This window comes from Athene cunicularia, assembly GCF_003259725.1.
Source record: "Athene cunicularia isolate RWA chromosome 2 unlocalized genomic scaffold, athCun1 chr2_part1, whole genome shotgun sequence".
NCBI classification, from domain to species: domain Eukaryota; kingdom Metazoa; phylum Chordata; class Aves; order Strigiformes; family Strigidae; genus Athene; species Athene cunicularia.
In genome coordinates, this window is record NW_020799095.1 from 57,430,501 (window position 1) to 57,454,433 (window position 23,933).

The 23,933-nt window shown below is 34.7% G+C and overlaps 1 protein-coding gene across 1 annotated transcript in view; it reads right to left on the bottom strand.

The window, feature by feature from the left end:
* DTNBP1 (dystrobrevin binding protein 1) overlaps positions 1-23,933 on the bottom strand; it is a 71,360-nt gene that overhangs the window by 40,945 nt on the left and 6,482 nt on the right. The window contains exons 4-6 of the mRNA XM_026842424.1: positions 23,249-23,309; positions 19,696-19,828; positions 12,824-12,956 (exon numbers count right to left, since the gene is read on the bottom strand). Of these exons, the coding sequence (XP_026698225.1) occupies positions 12,824-12,956; positions 19,696-19,828; positions 23,249-23,309 (327 nt within the window). The remainder of the gene's footprint in view (positions 1-12,823; positions 12,957-19,695; positions 19,829-23,248; positions 23,310-23,933) is intronic.

Here is a 23,933-nt window from a genome sequence, read left to right on the forward strand (position 1 = left end):
CAGAAATTAAAAAAAAACAAATTAGAAATATTATATCTAGAACTACAGGGGATATTTTACAAGGCTTAAGACTCATTAAAAGATGAAAAACAAAGTATTTTATCATCATCATATAGAAGGGCAATATTAATATGTATGTTTATCTAAAGCAAACAACCTGATTAGAAATTAGGCCACACCTATTTATAATATGTACAAATATTACACATTTATAGCTAGCCACATAATTTCTAGATGCACTATTGCAAAAATAACCAACACTTCTTAAGGCTTTAGGTATTAAAACATCCATTGCTTAACAAGAGCTTTGCCAATTTATAGCACAGTAACAATTAAGTGTTCCATTTTCATCAATGCTATTCAAAATCCTTTTGGCAACAGTAAAGGAGAAAAATTTGCCAATACCACTCAGTTAGAACACACTTTAAAGGCAACAGAGACATATAGCGACATTCCTCAAAGGAGAGGATTTTGAAGTACAGAAAGTGACAGATAACCCACAATATCCATGTACCAGAGAGCTAAGAAATTAGTCAACAGCAATAGTATCTTTTTTCCTTCATACCAGGCCACCTTCAACTTCTAGTAGTTATACAATTGAGAATGCAAAGGCTATAAAACTAAGAAATATTTTCTCTGTTTTCAAGAGATTGCAAAACGCTCCATTTGCCATCACTACAAAGTAGTGATTTGTCATGAAATTAGAGGATAAAAAAGAATCAAAGTAATATCTTAGATAAGGCAGAATGTTGGCCTTTTCCTTACAAAACACTCATTTATAACAAAAAACTTTTCAGTCTGTGCCTTGCAGACTGCAGTTAGATTCTGAACTCTGAAAACAAAATTGATTATAGGAAAAATAAACTTAAAAAAAACATGAACTAAGTGGTCCAGATAAAATTATGCCATTCACTCTCCATAGACTAAAGCATCTTCAGTCAGTCCTGAGCCACCTACCATATATGCCGTTTCACAATACATAGGCTATATCATAACAACTCCTTCTCCTTAACAGATGATGCAATTCAGCATTTATGCGTGCATCAAGAACAGACAAAACTGTTTCAAACCTGAAAAAAATTGTTTTCTAAGCAGGACAAAGTATTCTAAAAGAAGCAAGAGAAAACATTTACCTCCACATTTTCAGTGAACATTCCACTTTTGTCACCAAATGTCAAATACACGTTTTTGAAAGAATGGGTGCTTTACCAGGAAATAAGCTATAGTGTGATTTATAGTAGAGAAGCCTATTAGTTGTAACTTCCTGTGAGTATCTATTTCCTTTCCTGCTTCTCTACCCCTTTCCCAAGATAGTTTCTTCCTTTTTAACCAGCGAAAAACGCTACTTCACAACACCTATGATTTACAGGTTCATACTCTCATAACATTTTGTCTACTCTGTGTACTTTAAATATAATTACAAAATTCTTAAACACTCTCACAAGTTGCACTCATTTTTTAATAATGGCATACTAGTTGAGAAAAAAAAACAATCACAGGAAATGCTTGTTTTCCAAGGACTGAAACAAAACCATACTGAGGAAACATCTTGTGAAAGTAAGAGGAAAAAGCTATGTTACTTGCACCTAAAATCAGGAGGTCTTATGCCACTTGTCTCCAAAAGGGAAGACAAAACAATTACTGTCATTGTGTTCAAACAGATAAGCAAACAAGATAGTAATACAGTAAGCAATTGACAGTGATACTCATTGCTTTTGTCTAAACCCCTGGAATTTTCCCATTCAAAAATCTATCAATACTTTTGGGGTTGATGCATTAAGATGCTGTCGCTATATCGAGATACATACATATATATATATATATACACATATATATACATATACATATATATATAATTGACATTCATTAAGAAAGTTGGAAATGAATATTTGACAAAATTTTTTAAAATACATACCTCTGAAAAATTTAAAATATCTACAATTAATATACACAGTAAAAATACAGATTTGGAATCTAAGGATCTGCATTTCCTAGTATCCTCATACCAATTCTGATCTGAAGACTAATAATTCTTTATATTTTAGACAACATGAATGAATTAATTGCATCTTGTGGTTTCTCACAACACTTAACATATATTTAGAAATAAATATTAAAAAACATGTTCATTGAAAATATGCTCTCAATCAGCAACATGGAGGAATTTTTTTTATTTAATCATGTTATCAAAATAAAAGCTTGAAATTTTTAGATTTTAATCCTGAATCTCAATCATCATGAGCTTTGGTAAGAAACAGACACTAAACTGAAAGTGGAAAGGAGACTGACTTGTAAAGCCACTGGAAAAACAGATGGCTTAAGATTATATTGAGTACTTTTTCTAGATGTGTAATTACAAAGTTCTAGACAGATGTACAGAAAAAACTTATTACTAAGTACTACATTTCTCCCCCCTTTTGCAAGTAAATATTTTTACATTTATTGATAAAATGTCAGAAAGAAGATCCCTCCTACATCATCTCCATGAATTTAGAGACAAAAAGTAATCTGCAGTAGTAAATACATCAAACTCACATTAGGGAGGAAACTATGTATTTGAAACATAGAAACTCTATTAAAGAAAAATCAGTTAGCCTGGGTAATGAGTAATTAAAAAAGATTAAACTGAAAAGAGTTTTGGAAAACACTCATCTTCAAAACAAGGTTAAAAGGCAGGCAGGAGGAAAAACTTGCATTGGAAGTAGGCCTGAATGAGTAGCTAGGACTGCTGTCTCTTACTATTTTATCTTGCCATATTAAATTACCAGCTTTGATGCTATATATTACATTTTTTATTTGTTTTTCTTTTAAATTGTTCATTCTTTGAGATCGTTTTTCACATTAGGTTTATACAAAAGCTATAGCAGCAGAACTCAGCCTTTGATGGATAGCTTACTAACAACATCATACTTGAAGACAAAACTGCAGTAGAATGAATCATCTCAGCAGAAGAGTTCTGACAACTGCTTCAGCTCAAAAGCTTATTACACTATACATGTTTTCTGCAGGAAAAGGCTAACCTTCCCTTCTATCCCGTTTGTCTACCTTGTTTAAGACTATTGAAAGCTTCCACAGAGAAACACTCCTGGATTTCACAGTTTTTACCCCCAAAAATTCATGCACTCATACAGATGGATAAAATAATCCCTTTCATTATTAATAGAAATAAAACACACACATGCCTTGCCCCTCGCCTCACTACACCCAAAGGCTCTTGAAGTCCAGTGCGGGCTGCTCAGCATCAGTCCAGGATTAAAAGAACTCCCATGCTGAGTCTAACCACTAATAATACAACCTACTATTTGGCATCAGACTAAATGCTCTTTTACTTTTAGCTACTAAATTTTTGGTTAGTGCCAACAAATCTGGCTAAACAAATAAGAATATTCTTTACTTTTTTATAGTTAACAGTAAGCTTTCAGAAGAAAGGACTTAACAGTTGTATTAATATAAATACCTCCTATCAGTGAAAGATGAACTTTAATACCACTGAGCAAGAAAAAAAGACTAAAATAACAAGCTAAAGGCTAAAATAATCAGACTATAAAAGGCAGGCAGGCACTTTAATCTTGTTCTGCGTGCAGTGCAACTTAGGAAGCCCAGCTTCTTTCCTGAAAGGCAAGAGGCTGTACAGGCTCTATCTACACTGGAGTTATGCCCATGAAATCCATTTGGCCACATATATAGGTAACAGTTTTCATCTCTCCAGTTGCTTGTTTTCATAAAATAGATGGGGGGCTTAATTACTCTCTGAAATTCTATATCCCTCAAATTCAGTTGAAAACAGCCAACACAACAGCAGCAAGCAAAAGGCAACAACTGTCAGTGAAACCCTAATTGTATAAGCCTGATTGCCTACTTCTTTTAAGATAATACTTAAGTCAGGACAAGGATGATATTCAGGTATATTTTAATGCTAGCATAAGAGATACACTAAGCAGATTCTCAGCCCCTTCTAAGCCTAACATAGGTAAACCTGACTACAAACCCCTCTATGCACCATGTCTAAAAAGGCAGAGCTGGTAACGTCTCATGGTTCAAAATAACCTAAACAAATTAAATGAAGCATTGTTAATGCAAGAGATGCCATCGAGAACTTCTCTGAAACACCTGATCAAAAAAGACCTGAGCCACAGATATAGAGGAAAAGGATATATAAAGACACTGAAAAAATACTCCATTTTAGTCTGAAGAATACCTTTTATACAATTTGTTATTTGCAAGAAGTACAATGAATTCTGAAGCAAATTAAAACTGTAGTGCCTCGAAGCTCTGTTGAGACAGGATGTGTCTTTTGAATAATTTTTAAGTTACCTGGTACGTTCTAATGATCATATGGTCAGTGGTCTCAGCTTCTTCATTTACAGAAAAGTTGAGCTTCAGGGTTTGTGGTGTGAAAATATAATTTGAGACAACAGGTGAAACAAACTGTCTACAATATATAACTAGCCCCACAAGAATAACTGACATGACCAGAACTTAGACAAATAGTTAGAAGGCAAATACAAATTCCTAATTAACTTCCCACTTCCCTCAGGCTTTTCATTGCACTGCTGAACTAACCCTAATCACTGGGCAGAAGAGGACACTAGGCAGAGGATTATATTGGTTATCACTGATAAACAAAATTAAATCCAGAAAGAGGAATATGCAAGGAGAAGGGGAACCATTCTGCTTTAAGTTACTGAGATCAATGGAAATTTAGTTTGTTCAACAAAAGAAAGACAAAGTTCTTGGGTTTTTACAGTACTTTGCAAAGGGCTGTAACTCTAAGATCAATTTTCTGAATGTAACAAAACACCAGAGAAATTCAGTTAAATTATCTAGAGACCACAGAAACACCACATTCCTTACATTGATGCCAGCAGCCATAACTGACAGTTCCATATTTTATCTTTAAGAAAAGAATAGGCAGGTAAGAAAGTAACAAAGTCATAAATGTCAGGAATGATTTTATAACACTATCTCTGAAAGTAGCCGCAAATAAATTCAAACTACTAGACCCATGCATAAACAAAAGATAATTTTAAAGCAGCATATGGATGGTAAAAGTTGAGGACTAAATTAGAAAGATTTTACAATGAAATGTGCTTATAAATGTTGAGTTGTAAATAATACATACAAACAAAAATTATCATCTAAAGAAAGTACAGCTGCTTATGTGCCATTTAATTTTAAAATATTTCTGGCACCTAACATGATTCAAAACAAAACCTAAGAAATACTGCATTTCACCTTTCATGTCTGGTACAGTTAATTTTTCAAATGATATAAAAAAAATTTCCTTCCATAGCCTAATTCAAGCTAAGGTCAAGAAATGGACTTTCCTCTGGATGTCATCAGAAGCAAAAACCCAGAAGAACTTGTACCACTTGCATGGTGTGCAAAAGTAATTCAAATACTTTCTTGTGTACTTAGGATTTGTGTTTATGACAGTGACACAAAAATGTTTTCCCTCCCCCAGATTCCTTGAGCATCCTTTTCAGATCACTTAGGCCAACCACTACTTTAAAAATACCTTTGAGACTGAAGTAGAGAAAAATCAATAAAAACTAAAGGTATTACTAAAAAACCTGGAATTAAGCAGTAGATGAAGTTTTCTATATATTTGAAGAAACGCTGAAGACAGGTCAGGACTCTTCACTATCAATGTGAAATTTTATCCAGTAGAAGAGAAAACCAAATAATTAGGGAATTTAAATAATGTTGCAATGGAGATTTTTTTGCTCCCATATTCAAATTCAGCTGCAAAAGTAGTTGAAGTATTTCCATGTCTTCCAGCAAAACTTCTACATCAACTTCATACCAGAAGATGGAACAGATCAAAGCAAAATTTTGTAACAGAAATTGCAAACATTAACTAGTAATCAAGCTAATAAATACAACTGAAAACAAATACTACCCTAATATATTCATCAGTTTCTGGGTACAGTGAAAGCACTTCTCTTTGGATGTTTCAAAAAAAGAAACAAATATTTATCTTGATGAAGAACACTGGGGGTCACCTTTCAGGTGCTATCATTCAAAAGAACAGTAAAAATAAGGGAGATGGCATTAAAAATGAAGAAAATGGTAGAAGTGAAATCATTAAAAGCAACCATGTGTTTTGTCCTCTGCCAAGAGACTGATAGAGACCATTGGAACTATTTCAAACTGGAATCTGAAATGCAGAATAAATTCCTAGCTCCCTCTAAAAACTTATGCTTTAGATGCAAGATTTTGCACAGGACTCAGTTTTTACATTTTTGCTTTCATCCTGTTACTACCCAAAAAAAGGGGACAGTTATTTTAAAATATTTCTTTAAAACTTATCTTAGCATGCAATGTCATTGGATCACTGAAAGATACACGTATCAGTACAATTTATTTGTTTTTATCATAAAAACAAAAGTTTGGGAATCAAAGCTAAAAGCTGACATTTAAAAGAAATTTAAGAGAAGCTACAAACAACTATTACAAGGTACAAAGAAATCTGAAAAGCTTAAAGGAAATTTAAGAGAAGCTGAAGTTTAAGACAAGGTACAAACAACTCCACCATCAAAAGCCACCTTCCACCATCAACTCCACCATCTTTAGTCTTTCCTAGAAAGAAAAAGGGTTCATGCAAACCTGTTTTTGGTAAACAGCTGCACAACAAAATCCAGACCTCCTGTTAACTTGGCCATCAATTTCTCCGTAAGCATTAAAAAAGTTTACTCAAAAACTGGCCAAACTTTATTCACTAAGTGACATATAACATACCACAAGTCCACAAAACCAAAAAAGTAAAAAAAGCCAGTAACCTTATATACATTCTACATAAAATGCTGAATGTGGTTCCACACAGCATGAATGAAATTGTGACAGGTAAAAGTTACAACTTGTACCGCTTCAGGTATCCTCAACGCATCCCTTTGACACAGGAATGTGGAATGTAAAATCTCCCTCACAGAGGTATTGTCAATAAATGTATTTAACACTTGTTTTTTGGAACAATTTCTAAACAAATTGGGTTTGGATGCAAGTGAAAAGGAATTATTAAAGCTCTCAGGAAAATAATTCATAATGAAGACAGACATAATTTATCAGGAGGCACAGTACCTTGCTCAAAAGCAGAGAATGGATTTCAGTGTGGTAATGACAAACAACTAAGTCCTGTTCTCCTGTTCCTAGCCACAATGAATTAATTGATAAATAATGCAGTTTTAAGGTGAGGGAGAGTACAAAAGAATAATTAAGGCAGCCCCAAACCATTTGTTTCTAGTATTCGGACAATAAATCTGGGCAAAGAATGCCTGGTACTAACAGGCTGACAAGATTTGGGGATTATGCCCAGTAGTCAGAACTACATAAAAGGTAGAGAAAAGTTATGCAGGATTGACATAGTGTTGAACATTTTTTAGAAACCATTAGTAATAGGTGGTGTACAATGCAGAGGATCCAACACAAACATTCAGTCTTTAATCACAGGTCACAAAAGCCAAAAAAGACAAAAATCTTCCATATGCTTATTCAAAAGAAAATAAAACTATAAGGAGAAGTACACAACAAATCAATAACAATGTCATTGTCTCTCTGCATCCAGCAAAGACCACCACCAAAGAAGAGCAAAATTAAATCGATTTAAAAGTGACAGAAATTATACTGCACATTCACACTTTGCAGATATAAAAAACTGTCAGAAACCCTACAATCTCCTGATCTGCTATATATTCAGTCTGCCCAATGTTTTCAAACATCTGGAGCACTGACAGGAGTCAAATTCACCAATAATGAAGTAGCAGCCTCCTTGGGGTTTGATGGATGCAAAATACTGTACTGCAAATGTTCTTGCAAACAAAAGAAAGTTCAGAACCCTAAAATTACACAAAAGGAAGCATAATTATCAAGGGAGCTTTTCCAAAGTTAGTGCAAACCTAGTTTTTCAGGATCAATAGGAGTTCTCATTCTATGTGTCTGTCCAAAGAAGTGTAATAACTGATGGCCATAAAATGAATTCCATCACGTCATCACCATGAAAACACATGCTACTGATTGTGCTGTATGCACACTCACAAACAGCAGGATGGAAAAGATCTCTGCAACGTGAACTGTGCTTTGAGCACAGAAAATTACAGTTATACAATTAATGCCTTATGAAAACTCAAAGCCAGTCATCCACTGCACATCTACCATGCAGGCTCTTCTGAGGGTAATAAAAGTTCTGCATCCACCCTTGTGAAATCATTATTTATGTACCTAGGTACACAGAGGTATAGCAACTGAAAATCTATACAACCAGAAGACTGAGCAAGAATAGGGTATGAAAACTTTGAAGAAAATTTTGCTGAGAATTATGAAACATGTAGCTAAGATTCTTAGAAATAATTCACAGTACATTTAATGCTGGAAGGAAAAAATGTATTTGTTTGAAACATTTTATATATAAAAAAATAAACCATTGTTGCAAAAGTTAATTTGGCAAATTACATGTAAAGCTTAAAAGGGTTAAGAAGGTACAATTTAAATTTATCACTGCCATATGGGAGAGTTGCCACTGAAGATGATGTACTGTACAAAGTACTGTTCTAGATTATCACTTGGGGAACAAAACAGGCTCTAAACAAGACCTACAGACATAGAAGTCTTCTCTTAGGCAACACAATTTTGTATGCTAGTGTATTACCCATTTCATCTTCTCTCTTTTGACCCCGATAAAAAAAATAATTAATTTAGGTTAAATAAGATCAAAAAAATGGCAACTTTTTTTTTTTACAGTGATACTGCAGGAGGTAAAGATAATATTTGAAAGCAAAACATAAAAAACCCAACCAAAATATTTTTGTATGTTAGTGAATAAATAACCATTAATTGGCCTAAGTTAGAAGGAACTTTTTCAAAAAAACAGACTAGTCTGAATTGTCTAAAGAAGTTTTTTGTATTTACTTTTTGAATGTTTATGTTGGCCAAGCATAACACAAGTCACTGTATCTATAACTGCAACAAACCTCACTGTCCCTTATGTTCCCAAAGCAATTAGAAAGGGGGATAAAACCAACAGAAGACCATACAGAAGAAATGAATTTAACAGTGATAGCTGATTAAAACATTGTCTTACATAAACTAATCTACACAATGCAACTGCTGTAAATTTTATACCATTCTGAACGACAAAATAAATCAAACATTCTCCTCCAGAAGCACAAACCCACCATCATGGCATGGCAATGCATCTAACAAACATTATGACAATGCGTCCAACTCCTCATCTACTGTACTAATTATCAAAGCATGGGGTTACACATTATTTGACAAAAAATAAACCTTTAAAATACAAAAATTAGGAAAGAATATAACATTAAGAACATATTTTCTCTTCATGTAAAGCATTTCTTTACATCTCACCAGAAAGAAATAAATTAGTCCCACTAAGGTTTGCAAAAAAATTCATCTGTTGAAGTATACCCTAGGCATCAGAGTATACTTCAGACTCTGGATTTTAGATTTCTTCATTCATTTTCCGTGTATGTCTGTTCTCAAAGCAGACAAGTACTGAAAACCAGAAAGGATTCTTAAACAAGACATCCTAAAAAATTGAAGATTCAGATAATTAAAGTTAAATGACACACAGTAACATGTATTCACACATGTCCAGTGAAAAGGACTCTTTGTTATCTCCAATGTATTCTTACAGAATGTTGCAGTTGGGCAGCTTCTTTTAATTGATAAAATAACCACTTGTTTGGGGGTTTTTTTGTGGGTTTTTTTTTTTTCCAAAAAACAGTGATATGTCTCAAATGAATACAAATAGTACTAAGAAGTTCATAGGAAGTACAGCTTCAGGACAGAAGCACTTTGTCTTGCGCCATAAGACTGCAATTTGGTGCACAGAAAAATCGGCACAAAAGTGAGCTTCTGACAATGCTTCCTGAAGGACACAACGCAGTGTCTTGGGAATGTAAGGACTACCATAGGAGACTGGAGGCATACAAGGAATTTTCTGCAGTCAGAAACAGTACATTCTCAGTAGGAGGATGAAGGGAAGAATTGTGCTTGATTGGGAAAAGGACACAAAACAAACCAGCATGGTTTAATGCTAACATCCGTACAAACAATTGCAGCAAGACTAACTAGAGGAAAACAAAAGTGAAATCTAGACTTCATACAATACTTGTATCTGGATGAATAGATTTAAAACCAAAAAAATATTTAAAAATCCAGAGATAAACACACCGAAAAACAACCATCCCCACAAACAGCACGCTTAAAAATATATTGTGGAAACACCTCGACTCATGGATCTACTTTGAAACTAGTACTCAACACAATGACAAAAGGGGAAAAATTCATCTGTTTGAACTGAAATAAAGTTGCTCTATTTAATAGGGAGACCTATTTCCAAAAATCAGTTCCCATAGTTACAATACGCTGCATTTCAAAGGTTTAACGTTGACCTAAAGTACTTCTAAATCTTTCGTATAGGAAGATTTTTCAAAAGACTTGAAATACATGAGCTTCTACCATAAGCTCTACAGTGACTTTATAATAAAATTACTTTTTGTTACATGCTTAAAATAACCTCAGTTTCTAGAGTTTGTGTTCATCTCAGTTTTTACTCCTTTATCATCAAAACACAGGAAAAACTTGGTTTTACACAAAACCATTTACCGCCTGAAAATAATTCTTGTGTTAAAGACAGAACATAGACTCCTGAACCCTCACATGATGCTTTCAATAGCTGGTATCACAATAAAAACCCCAAACACTTAAGAGAGGAAGACAGGATATGAGTTCCAAATATACATAACAAATCACACTCACATTAAGTTAACTGGCCGTTCATTCTTCAAGTATCTACATTGCCAAGTGTCCTAGTAATGAGCTAGCAGTTAATTTCTTACCTAAATAAATACAGTGGTAATGATCAACCAGAAATTACCTGCATTTTTTCTGTTTTGTCTAGATCTGACCAAACGTAATCAGCTTGTAATTACGTTAAGTAGTTTGCTTAGCATTCTATTTATAAAACTGATTAGATGCTGCTAAGCAGAGCAGGCAACAGTTTAACACTTTATTTCGATGCTGAAGGCAGAATCTAGGGGAGGGGGAGAGAGAGAGGGAGCAAGAACAAACCAAACTTAGAAAACTTCAGAAAGATTACTATATTTTAGGTGGGTACAAATCTATTGCTTTATGCAAATTTTAAATTTGTGTGTTATTGGTTAAACAGCAGACATTTTGAAATTTGAAAGTGTTATTATTAAATATTTAATTATTTAAATAGGTCTGAACAAATGAATATTCAGCCATACTGTCTACTGTGGACTCTTCGTGGAGAGAGAGAAAATGGTGTTGCCATGGCTCGGGAAAGAGAAAACTCAAGCTGCAGGAAGAGCACTGCCGAGGGTCCTGGCCCAAGATCAAGCTAACTGAACAGGATGTGAAAAACTATAGGATATGAGACATGCAAAATTGCTAGATGTGACAGATAACACATATAGCAATCACAAAAACTACAGATAGCACCATGAGGGATGGATGGATTTCACAGCTGGTTAACAGGGAGTTAGGTAAGAAACAGCCAAGCTTCAAAGAAAATTGAAGAGGGACCTTTAAGGTATTGGGACCTTCTGGGTCTGCAGACTACACCACCAGCAGTACTACAGTAACCATATCTGTATCACCATAGAAGCCCAAGATTCCCTATATAACGGTATCAGAAATAGCAAATCCAAGTAGCAAAACCAGGACCAATAGGGAAAAGTAATTAGGGTGGATTGTATATTTGGAAGGAGGCAGATTTAACAAAAAAGAGCTACAAGGATGGCAAAAAAGGAGGGTCAAGAAAAAGGAAAATGGATAAACTATGCAAAATGTGACCAGACGTGTCTGGCACAGTCCTGCCCTTGATCACCACATCCTAATTAGGACCATAAACCAAAACAGTTGTTCTGACCACACCACATGAGCCAAACTTGCTTCCACAATCAAGAGAAGCAAGGAGGGTGCCAGAGGGGTGCTTCCCCTAACAGAAGGACACCTGGTTGGACAGATGAAGTAACCTGGTCATCCCCATGTCAGTGCTGGCTCCAGGTCTGTCAGCATTCACATCTACCCACCACTACCTAATGCAGGTCTGTCGGAGACTGCTGAATTGCTTCAATTTAATTTTCATTTCCTCATTTATATAATGGACTTAATACTGCTTTTATGATCTCCTTCAGTAAGGTTATTTTTGGCACTGCCAATAACAAAACCAAGAAAGCTGACAGTTTAAGTTTTTAATATTAATCTCTTGCTACTTTATATTTTAGGTAAACATGAAGCTCAAGAGTTGGATTTTCTGAATTGTCCCATAAACTGCTACAAGTCGAACTTTGACTCCAAGCAGTAATGCCCTGCTTTTCCAAGTAAGTGAATAGAGGTTAATACCTTTCATACAGAGCAAAAGGTACTCATAAGATAGGACAGTACTGAAAAGTAAGATAGAGGAAAATATAGTTCTAACTTTACAGGTACCTGGGCAAAAAAAGAAATCCAAAAAACAGGGCAAGGGATTAAAAGAAACAACAATATATCAGTGCTTGTTAACAATAGCCCTTACTCAAACTGTTTATAGAGAATAATAAACACAACTTCATCTTAACAAAAATGTAGCAATAACTTTCCAGACACACACACACACTCTTTGTCACCAAAAGTTGGACCGGCATTCAATGAACCTATTACAAATACACAACATTCCATCAAAGATTACTGTTTCTTTAAAAGGTGAAAATAAAAGGAATATTATATACAGAAAAAAGTAATCACAAAAGGCTTATATTTTATGCTAATTTATATTTATAGCAATTGTTTCATTTACCTTTTTGTTTTCTTGTAGTTTTCCAGCTGTAATGTCTGCATACATTTGTATCTTTCCAACTCACACTGTTCACATAGGTCCTCAAGACACAATAGATGATTCTCCATTTCCTCAAAGTTTGCCTCTAGCTGGGCTATAAGAAATATTTATATGAATATCAAATTGTATCAACAGATGGACAGCTCACCTGAACAGAAACAGGAATTCATAAAGATACATAATTAACATGGTAATAATTACACGTATATAAATGGCTCAAAGATAAATCTCAGTCCATATTACATAGTAAAGACTGACAGTAGAGCCACATTAAAGGGGATCTGAGGTTCCCTTTGTAATAAAATGCTGAAATACTGTATCTGCCCCAGCATCTCACAGGCTCGTGATCTATGTTTCAGGAAAAGCAGCATCCAAAACTCCTAATTTAACTTTGCTTCTTGGGCACACTGTCTGGTACCCATCTGAGGAATAAAGCTGTGCTGACCAAAACCAGCACTAACCTTAAATTATTCAAATGAAGCAAAAGTAAAGCATACTGGGAGAATTTTAACTTTTACATGAATTTGTAATAATATAAAAGATCATAGACTTTGAAAGTTTAGTCTGAAGACAGACCCTTTACCAATAGGCAAATCTCTGGATTTAGCTATTTTACATACCCATGCAATTAAAAACATGCATAGCCTCTTTATCTCCTCTTTAGCTGTAATTATTCAGTCTAAACTTAAAAGTTTTTGCCTATGAAAAGCCCTGAAAAACCTGATCTTATCTCATAGCTCACCCTGTTTTGAGTAGAAATTTGGACTACAGAACTCCTGTGGTCCCTTTTGACCTGAATTATCCCATGTGAAACTTGTATCAGAAAATCACTTTCCCTGTGAGTGACATGCTGAACTCCATGTTCATCCTCAGGATCTGAAAGTGGAAAAACTATTTTCCCAAACTAACCAGTTGGCCACTCTGGGATGAAGCTGTGTGAATACAGGACACCGTTTTTCCAGGACTTTTCCTCTACCAGAAAGAAGGTAAATTGCAGGAGGAAGTATAAATCATATTTTTACAAACAAAACAGCAACCAAAGAATAGAAAGGAATTTACAGTTCAGACAGATACACTAGCCCGTTGCAGTGTATGAACTTGATTCACACAAAGAACTACACAGATGATGGAATGAAATAGAAGGAAACCTAAAGCAACTCTGAGTTTTGACAAATGGCTGTATTTCACCTTTTCCTGTAACAGACAGAAGCAAATCTTCATAAAGCTAGACAATAACTATTAAGGTAATAAAAATGCGATTTAAAGTTAATATGTTTTGGATACTCAAAAGAAGGAAAACAGCAAGCTGAAGGCATTAGTCAAATCTTCAGTTCTCGATTGCCCATTGTACTTGGAGCCTATCTTGAAGTATACAAAATTACAATTTTCTTAGCAATTACCCAGTTAGACATTGCTATCCTAGTGGTTCCTCTGGAAAAGCAAAAGTTAAGACCTCATAAACAAATTTCCTAGTATGCATATTCATATTAAATAGTTAGAGCTGAACATAAGATTTTTTTTTTTTAGTCCCTAACAAGTAAGAAACTGCTCCACAACAATCAAAAAGTGACACATGACTCATAATCAGCAAAGATTTCTAAATTATTTATCCGTATACACATCACTGCCTGGGGAGAGAAGGGGGGGAGGTAGTTGAAAATTAATGTGGAAACAAGTTTGAGAAAAAAAAAAATATGTTTTCAGTTCTGCAGATTGTGATGTGGAACATCCATTGTTTAGCACACACTCAACTTTCACAAAATCCAGATGTATTCAAGGGCAATATCATGACTACAATTACAGCTGGTGTTCTCTTTTTGCCTAAGAAATGGACTTTTCTGAGTGCATTAAAACCAAAATGTCTGTATTATGCTATCTTGCTTTTCAGAATAATTGCTCACTTACTAATTTGCAAAATTCACAAACACAGCAGGGCTCAAGATAATTTAGTAAGGTACCTATCAACCACTGTTTTTTTCACTTAAAAAGCTCACCACCTGCTTTGCTGTACTTGCTATTGAAATAATATTAAAAGACAACAACAAAGAACAGGAAAATAGGATGAAGAAAAGTGAACTCTAGAGGGCAAGTGATTCCTAGCACTAGCATTTGAGCAGCCTCTAGTGGGAACTGCAGAAAACACTGTGCTCCTGAAGAACAGAAATGAACACTTAGGGCGTCTCCAGAAGACAACAATCCCACTTTATTGCAACACAGGTTTCAGAAGTTTTCTTTCTGAAGTGAAAGACAACTTAGTCGCTTTTCACAAAAATAGTCGAAGACTAGCTCCATAGCAATAGCACCAGCTACGACTGAATTAACATCTCTACTACCCAAGTTAAGAATGTATGCACTGTGCATTAAAAGGAAGTTCCAAACAAAGATACAGATTTAATCAATCTGAAACTTTGAACAGCTCTTATCTATAGTCACAGATAAATAAGATCATACTTTTTAAAAGGTATTTAGCAATAAAAGGAAATTTAGAAATTAATTTCCAGTTTATAGTTCACAATGGCATCTAGAATGAATCTGCCCCATAAAGCCTGCTAATGTTTTTTAAAATAACTGCCAAACTACTACTTCTTTTCTAGCCCTTCAAGAAATCCCATAACCATGTGGTCAGGCAATAGCCACCATCTCACTCTGAAACAGCAATGCTATGAAGGAAAAAAACATCTATTCCTTTTACCATTTTTAAGGAGGCTAGGAAAAAAATCCATTGCGCCTTTAGATTATGAATTTTCCTGTATAGTAATACGACACACTTGGGATAAATAATATTTTTTATTAGATAGCTGAAAAAAATAACTTGTTCTTCAGGTGACATCATTTCCATTATATTAGCTTGCCTGTATTTCTTACACTATCACAGGTACAACACTATTAAAAGTTCTACTTCTTGGTTTTAATTTCTTCAAAGTGTATTAATGTTTGATCAGATGACATTAGATTGAACTATCTTCCATCAGTGTACAATGTTTAGCAGCTATTCAGGTATCAGAGTATTTATCTAGAACCCACGAATCACAAAAAACAATTTTAATCCTGAAAACACATTCTTTCTACAGTTTAGTTAATTAAATTTACTACATAAATTTTCTTTTAACTGAAACCTATGTAACCTGTAGTTCTGCAGTAGTACAAAAGTTGTTAGAAAAGCTAAATGACAGCTGTGTATCAGAAAACATTACAGTTTTCAATTTTTCCTACTGTAACATTAAATACAGCCTTCCTGCACAGTCCCAGTCACCAAAACAACAGGATCCACCAAGGAATATGAATGAAATTTTTACAAAGTCAATTTGTTTTCTGACTAAAAGCCAAAAAGGCAGAAAACAAATTATGGAAACAATTGCATCAGAGAAATTCTCTCTACCCCTAGGCCAGACAGGGACACAGGCTACTAAACTTAGAACAAGCAGTGAAAGACATATATATTCAGTAAGAGCTCAATTCAGCTTCAGCACTTGAAAAAAATTCTTTACATAATTACAGTTCTACTAGTGCTCAATTTTGATTTGTTTTTAAAGAAAAGATCTTAAGCCCAGCAAGCACCATACCATTCACACAAAGCTCAATAAGTTCTTTGCTGAAACTGCATAGCAAGAATATTAGGTTGTTTTTCCTTATGTATTCAAGAAGAAAATGGTATTAATCAAAAAGATGTTATCATCACCTTGACCTTACATTTCACAACTTTTACCACATTTCCTTAATGTCTGAAGAGGCCATTAAAAATACTTCCATTCCACTTCTGAAATAAAGGATACATGTCTTTTTTTTTCCCCCCTTCTATGCAAAATACTTGTGCTTCTCTGAACAAATTGGAATTAATTTTGCAAAGGTAGAAAATGGCAACTTCAATACTTAGCACACAGTCTGAAAATAAAGCATGCCCTTCTGATCAAGATATAAACAAGGATCTCTCCCCTAAGCAGTGTGAAAAGTTTCTGTTTTCCTAATGGATTTACAGACTCATCTTACCCATACTTGGAAAAAAATATTTATTAAAGATTAGGAAGCAATAGCTTTTATCTCTGTAAATATATACTCAGCTTTTTCTTCCCAGTCTGGCCAGTCTAAATATTTTCACCCTACACTGGATTTGTCATCTACAGTCATGACCAGCCTTTCTGAAAACAATATGATGTCTAACATTAAATGTTTAAAAAAATAATGTGGTGAAAATTGAATTTATATCAAGGCTTGTGTGCATTCATTTGGTGAAAGCAAAATGGATATTTGAGAAAAATGCCCCTGATCAAACATGAAGCATATTTTATACTAAGACAAGTATGTCAGATACTGGCAAGCAGATATTTTCTACATCATCTCAAATAATATTTGGCTTAAGTGACGATTCAAATACTGGACTTTGACAGGGCAGTAACTGTCCTTTTCACTTTACCTGAGAGTATTTTTTTTCTTCAAACTTTTAAACAGCAGCTACAAGACATTACATAATACAATAAATTTATCAAATAAAGACACAGCCTTTTTACCTGGAGGGATGACCGATAATGCGAGTACCTAAAGGACTTTATAAAAGCGCTAACAAAAATTTGTCTTGTAATAACATACAGCAAAAGCTGAAGAATCTGTACATGACTCATACCAATTTTAAGTAGGTCACTAAAAAGCTCATTTCCATTATCTGAAATTTCTTTTATCAAAAGCAGCCAGGATTCCCTATCTACTTTCAAAATAAAAGCATTAATGTATTTATTAAAAGCATATCATGTCACAGCACAGAACCGTTATTTTTCTGAAATGATGAAGATTAGCCAAATTACATCTTGAATGCACAACTCAGGACACAGCAGTTTATAATTCTATATTCACATTGGGTTTTTACAGAATGTTTCACTTGTATTTAAAATTCACAGCCACAGTATTAAAGTTCTCTTGGAAAAGTGAATACAGTTTACATTTATAAAAAGCAGATAGATCAGAGTTATAAAAACTAAAAACAGGGAGAAGAATATTACAACAAATTTCTGGTAAATCACTTCCAGAAGTGTGGATGTTGAATTTGGTACATATTATACTTTTGTCTTCAAATAGACTCTTTAAAACTTACCAGAAAAAAAAAAAATCCAAAAAACTCACAGTGGGTAGTAGGAACTAATAAAAACCTTTAGATGAATTGATTGAAATCTGACATATGAGGTAAGGCTAGATTTGGTTCAAATCTTGCAACCTTAGCAGTAGAGTTCAAAAATCATTAGCTTCCCTGGGTACACTGGTTAATGCTTCCTTAAATCCTGCTTGTACAGTATCAAAAATATTCTAGAGACAGTGAGCCTTCTCCAAGTCTACCATCAGGGTGAGATTAATTCTGGTTCATAAAACTCTAATATTAGGAATGGGAAGGTAACCCTAATTTGTGAGGATTTATAGCATTTGCAGTTATGAACTATAAAGACAATTCCACTAAGTTTTATTATAATGTTTATCTTTGGTCTGCCAGTGAACTGCATCATTTTGTGCATGATGATATTAAAATCAGTATTTAAATAAATCATTATTTGAATTGATATTTCCTTAGAAAATAATCAAGCTTTTCAAAAAGCCAACATTAAATGGTTACCACACATGATAAAGCTTTACTAAATAAGGTGGTATAAGAATACTGTAATAAAAAATGAAATCTATTTCTTGGTTCAGAAAGAAATACCAAAATTATTGGCAGCCTATCTAGGAACAAAAGCTGATTTGTGCATAACCACTGACCATGGAATGAGAAATTAACCTTTGAACACAGAAAAGAAACCTCCTTTTCTTCTTATCAGATGCCAGCACACAAATCCAGCCCACCCCACAAAAAAACAAGAGCTCATTACATGAAGAATTTCCGATAATTCCCAGCTGGTGTAGAAATAGTGCAGTCAGACTCCCTGGGGAACTTAGCTACTAAAATCCATGCACAGACAGCAGTTTTTCACAACTTCAGTTTGATGCAACTTGAACAGATTTTCATGGAGGCAGCAAGAGGCCTACTGCTGACAGAAAGGCTTGCTTCTTGTCAAACTTGCTGCGCCCCTGTTTCAAGACTCAGTAACACTAGAGCTTTTCAGAGACTAAGAAGCCAGAACATTTTCTCCTAATTTCATCTGCAACAGCAGATCGACTGTTTTGTATAAGAGGTTTCCAGAAGTAGTGCACTAAAGGATTCACCTTTTCATCTTTTAAATAGGTTAACATTTGGTAAAGTTCTAAAACTTGGAACCCATGTAACAAACATGAAGTATTTAGTAACCTTAATATGAGAGCACTGCTAGTTTCATACAGCTGGGTATCACTTCAGAATAGCTTAACCTTGTACTTCAACTTAAACTCTAAAAGCTAGCTTTGGAACCAACAATTACTCTCAATAAAAAGTTTCTGCCTTGAAAGTGTCCCAAGCCAGGTGAATTTCTTGCTCCCCGCCACCCCCAACCAAATGATGACTTAAAATAAATTACATAAAATTACACAGACCCAAAGAGAACAACTACATACAAGAATGTTCACACTACTTAAAAATAGTTTAAGAATTTAAAAAGACTTAAAGAATAATCATTTTCAACTGTTCACACCAAGACATGCAGTTGCCATATAATTCTTTTTTTTCCCAAATAATGGCACATGCAGTATTTTAACTGCTGGGAGAGCAACCAGTACTAATTCTGCTGCTTTCACAAAACCAGTTTAAGAACTACTGTTTTATAATAGAAAGGATATGTTTGGGAAGCCAAATTAAATTTTATAATTGCAAAGTTTACAACAGCTGAACTTCAGTCTAATCCCCTGTACCAACTTGAACACTTGTAATGTCTATAAAACCTTACCTAGGCTTGCCGTGAGGCATTCCAGATCTGCTAAAAACCCAGGTATTTGTTGGAGCTGGTCCTGTAGTTCCACCAGACTGTTCCTTTTCTTCTCCCAATGTGCAGAAAGCATCACAACTTCACTATCCACCAGCTGAAACAAACAAGTTCTTTACTTGCAAATTTATGAACCTATGTACTAGCATCTTGACTATTTTTTGGAATTCTTTGCATCTGCAAGCATAAGGTCAGCACAGCAACCTTATTGCACTGCCACTTGTGAACTTCTCAAATAAATATAGAATATGGTCAAGAAAGCCCCTGTAGTATGAAATATTTATTCAAAATACATTGATCAAAGCAAGATAAAAGTTATTTCTCAACATACTAATCAATGTAGTAAATATTTTATGGATACATTGCTTAAAAAGTTGTATTTATATAGGTCAGATTCTATAAAAAACATCAAGATCGGGAGATCTTAGGTAACAAATGTTTCCCTTCATATATGATACTTGAGATGATTCAGTTATACTTTCCCTGCTCTTAGTTCCATTACCCATTCTTCCTCTTGCACACAAATGCAGCCCATGGCTGTATCTGCATTCTGGATGCCTCAGTTTTTGTAGAATTTAGTTGCAGAAACGGAAACAGTCTGAGCAATGGGCAAAGGAGTTCTCAGAGACTTACAATTCTACTCACTTGAGACATTCTTTTAGAATGACAACTTCTCACATTTCCAGATTCCTCCAGCTACCTATCCCTGTCAAAAATCCATCCTGTTTTACCAGACAAGATTTGAAAACTTACTCCAAAGCCCACTGAGTGACAAACCACTTTGCAAGACTACCATCCTTATTAAAACAAAGCCAAGTCTATTTTTGAGGATGACATATGGGATTTGTCTCAGTTAAACAGTAAAGCAAACAAAAAACCTCCAACACCATGAGATGGGGGCAAATATCAGAAAAACAGCTCAGCCGAGAGGTAACAGAATGAGCTAAAAGTACAGTCAGCTAAAAGCAGTATTTTTAAGACAATTTTGCAGATGGAACTGGTAGTTAGCATCTATAATTTAACATGGTAAGACTGCAGGCAACAATTAAAGCTTGAAATTTTCTCTTTCATTTTTCGATTCAACATTTATAAATGAGACAGCATGAATAGGTTATCTGCCACTGGCCAGTACTAGAAATTGGAAACTGAATAAGTGAACCTTTGCATCTGACATAGCACAGTCAATCTGGTGTGTTTACACAAGTCTTATTTTATTGAACCCTGTTATTTTCTACTTTTATAAAGGCAATACATATTTTGTATTCTCCCATTTTCATTTTTTTCTTTACCTTTTTCATTTTCAACTTTCTCATTCTAATTTTCCCAAGCAGCCATAATATGTGATATTAAGGTTACATTGGTTTTATATATATGAAACCTCACATTGTTTTCAGGACTAGAATTTTTAAAGCAAACTTTTGCAAGTATTACAAAATTGTAAGCAAGTAATTTAAGAGATTTTATTAATAAAAATCATCACAAGCAGTAAAAAACACAAAGCTGGCAGAGAGAACTTCTCTAACAGAGGATTTTCACTGGAATAGGTAGAAGAGGTGAGCCATGCTATTAGGCAAGAGAAGTAAGAACGTTATCTTTTTTACCCTATATACACCTCTTCAAAATTTATTAAGCTGTGAGTTTTTTATCCATTGGAAAGAGATACAGAGAAGACTCCTAAGGAAACCTGAAGAGTCAGGGAGGACGCAGCTGGTCAAAGTGAAGTTTTCAGCCAGGACAGAGAACCCCTCAGCTCAGTCCTGCTCTACATCATGGCCACCCAGCATATGCTGTCTGCCCCTTAAACAGGGTTTGAAATGGGAACTCTGGTGCTGACCCCCAGAACAGCAGAGCAATGCACTGGTAGCACTTACTGGAAGCTTTATTTCCCTTCATTCCAGAAATAAACCACAACACTTGACACTTTACTTCCAGGGCAGGAAAACTGAACAAAATCAGGAGAAAGCACAAACACTTCCTGAATCTTTTCAGCCAGGCAAGTCAAATCTTGCTGTTCCCTGTCGACTACAAGAGCAGCAAACAGCGTCAGTGCAACAGCCCTACCTTGATACTAACCACCAACACGCCTCATCTCCAAATATATTCTATACTTTCTCGGCCCCACCACCCCCCACTTTTAGAGAGCTATGGCAGTAACAATGCAACATCATTTCTGCAATTGTTTACACTGCACCACATTAAAGTTTGCATTACATTACTATTTATTGCTTACACTGCCATTTATTGGCAATATTAAGATGTCTTAAGCAGTCTCAAAATAATATTCCTAGCTAACTTAAAATCTTACAAATAATGGCAAATGAGTGCAAAAAACAACCACCCAAACTTCTGGACACGTCTTATTTTTACCACCATCTTCTTGTCACACTCTGACAAAGTCATACTTCTCAATATCCTTCTCTAACCTAACATATCCCACATAAAAACAGTAAGCTGATATATTTAATATTTTTTGCTTAAGTGCAAGTATTGATTGCAACTATCTGAACAAAAGACAGAAGACAAGAAATTTTGGGTGTCGCTATCAGTTGAAAAGCACTTCAGAAGCACTAGGAAATTCTCACACTCACTGTTTGTTGTACAAATTGCAATGTTAGACAGTAAACAGGATAAAGAAATTCAGATAATTCTTGTTAGATTATACCTTGTGAGAAACATGATCACAGAAAATTTTTATTTTTACAGTATCTATATTTAATACTTTAAGCATATTAATTATAGGCTGAGTACCACCAAATCTGGAAAAGCTGTGAGAAACAAGAGGAACTGGACATTCCAACCCATACCATCAGCTGCCTGCCAAACACCATCTTAAAAACACAGTAAAACACAATGCAACTTGGCATTTTTCCCAAACAGTAATACAGACTATTACTTTTTCATTATAATGTTTGTTCTGGATCCATCTGGAATGGAGTTAATTTTCTTCATAGCAGTCTGTATGATGCTGTGTCTTGGATTTCTGACCAAAACAGTGTTGATAACACACCAATGTTTTGGCTATTGCTGAACAATACTTGTACTTTATCTCTTCCCCATTCATCCCTGCTTCCCCAGCAGTGAGTAGGCTGCGGGTGGGCAAGAAGCTGTGAGGGGACACAGCTGGAACAGTTGACCATTGGCCAAAGGGATATTTCACACCATGTAACATCATGCTCAACAATAAAAACTATGGGTTTGGTCTTCCAAGGTAACTATTGCCATGAGACTGACTGGCTGGGCATTGGTCTGCTTGCAGAAGGTTGCAAGTGACTGCTTTTGCATTACTTGTTTTTCCTCTGTCCTTCAATTATTAAACTGTTTTTATCTTGATCCATGAGTTTTCTCATTTTTGTTCTTCCTGTTCTCTCCTCTGTCACTGGTGAGGGAGTGAACAAGACTGTGTGGGTGCTTACCTAGTGGCCAGGGTCAACCCAGTACAGCGGTACTAAAAAAATTATTTACACATTTTAAAATATTTCAAACTAAAATTAAGTATGGCATTGTTATTTTTTCTTACCTCTCCAGCCTTTGCACAATCTTTGGCTCCTTTGTGAAGAGCAGCCCAAGCATCTTCATATCTGAAGAAAGATAAATTACTACTATTACTGTGTTCCCCTTACAAAGGAAGAGGATTTCATGGATGCAACTGTGTTTATACTTACGGGGACTACCAGAAAATACAGTTTAAAAAAACTGTACAGTGTTTTCTGGTATTTACTGTTCTACCAAGACAACAATATAGTAAGAAATAATTTCTTTCAACGAAAAAGTGATACATGTTTATTAGCCTGCTAGCTTACATTAAGAGCTAAATGGACACAGTAATATTTATAAGACAACACATAAAAGCCTTAAGCACTACTTGGAATCCAATTTCATTAAGAAAATTTAAAAGATTAACAAGACTATAACCACACACCCCCCCAAAAAAACAGAATATTTTTTTAAAGATAAAAATACAAAGGAAATTTATAATACAGATAGTTTCTGTTACTCAGAAAAAAAAAATAAAAATCAATTAAATACACATGGAATACACTTTCTTTTCATGGCAATGACAGACATACTGTCTCTATTATAATGGAATAATATAAAATATGCAAAAGTTATAAAACATCAAATTAAAACCACAGGCTGGGCCTCAGTGCTGGCTTCCTTCACCCTAGACCATGAAGTAAAGTAATGTTTGAAATGTTGCTTTT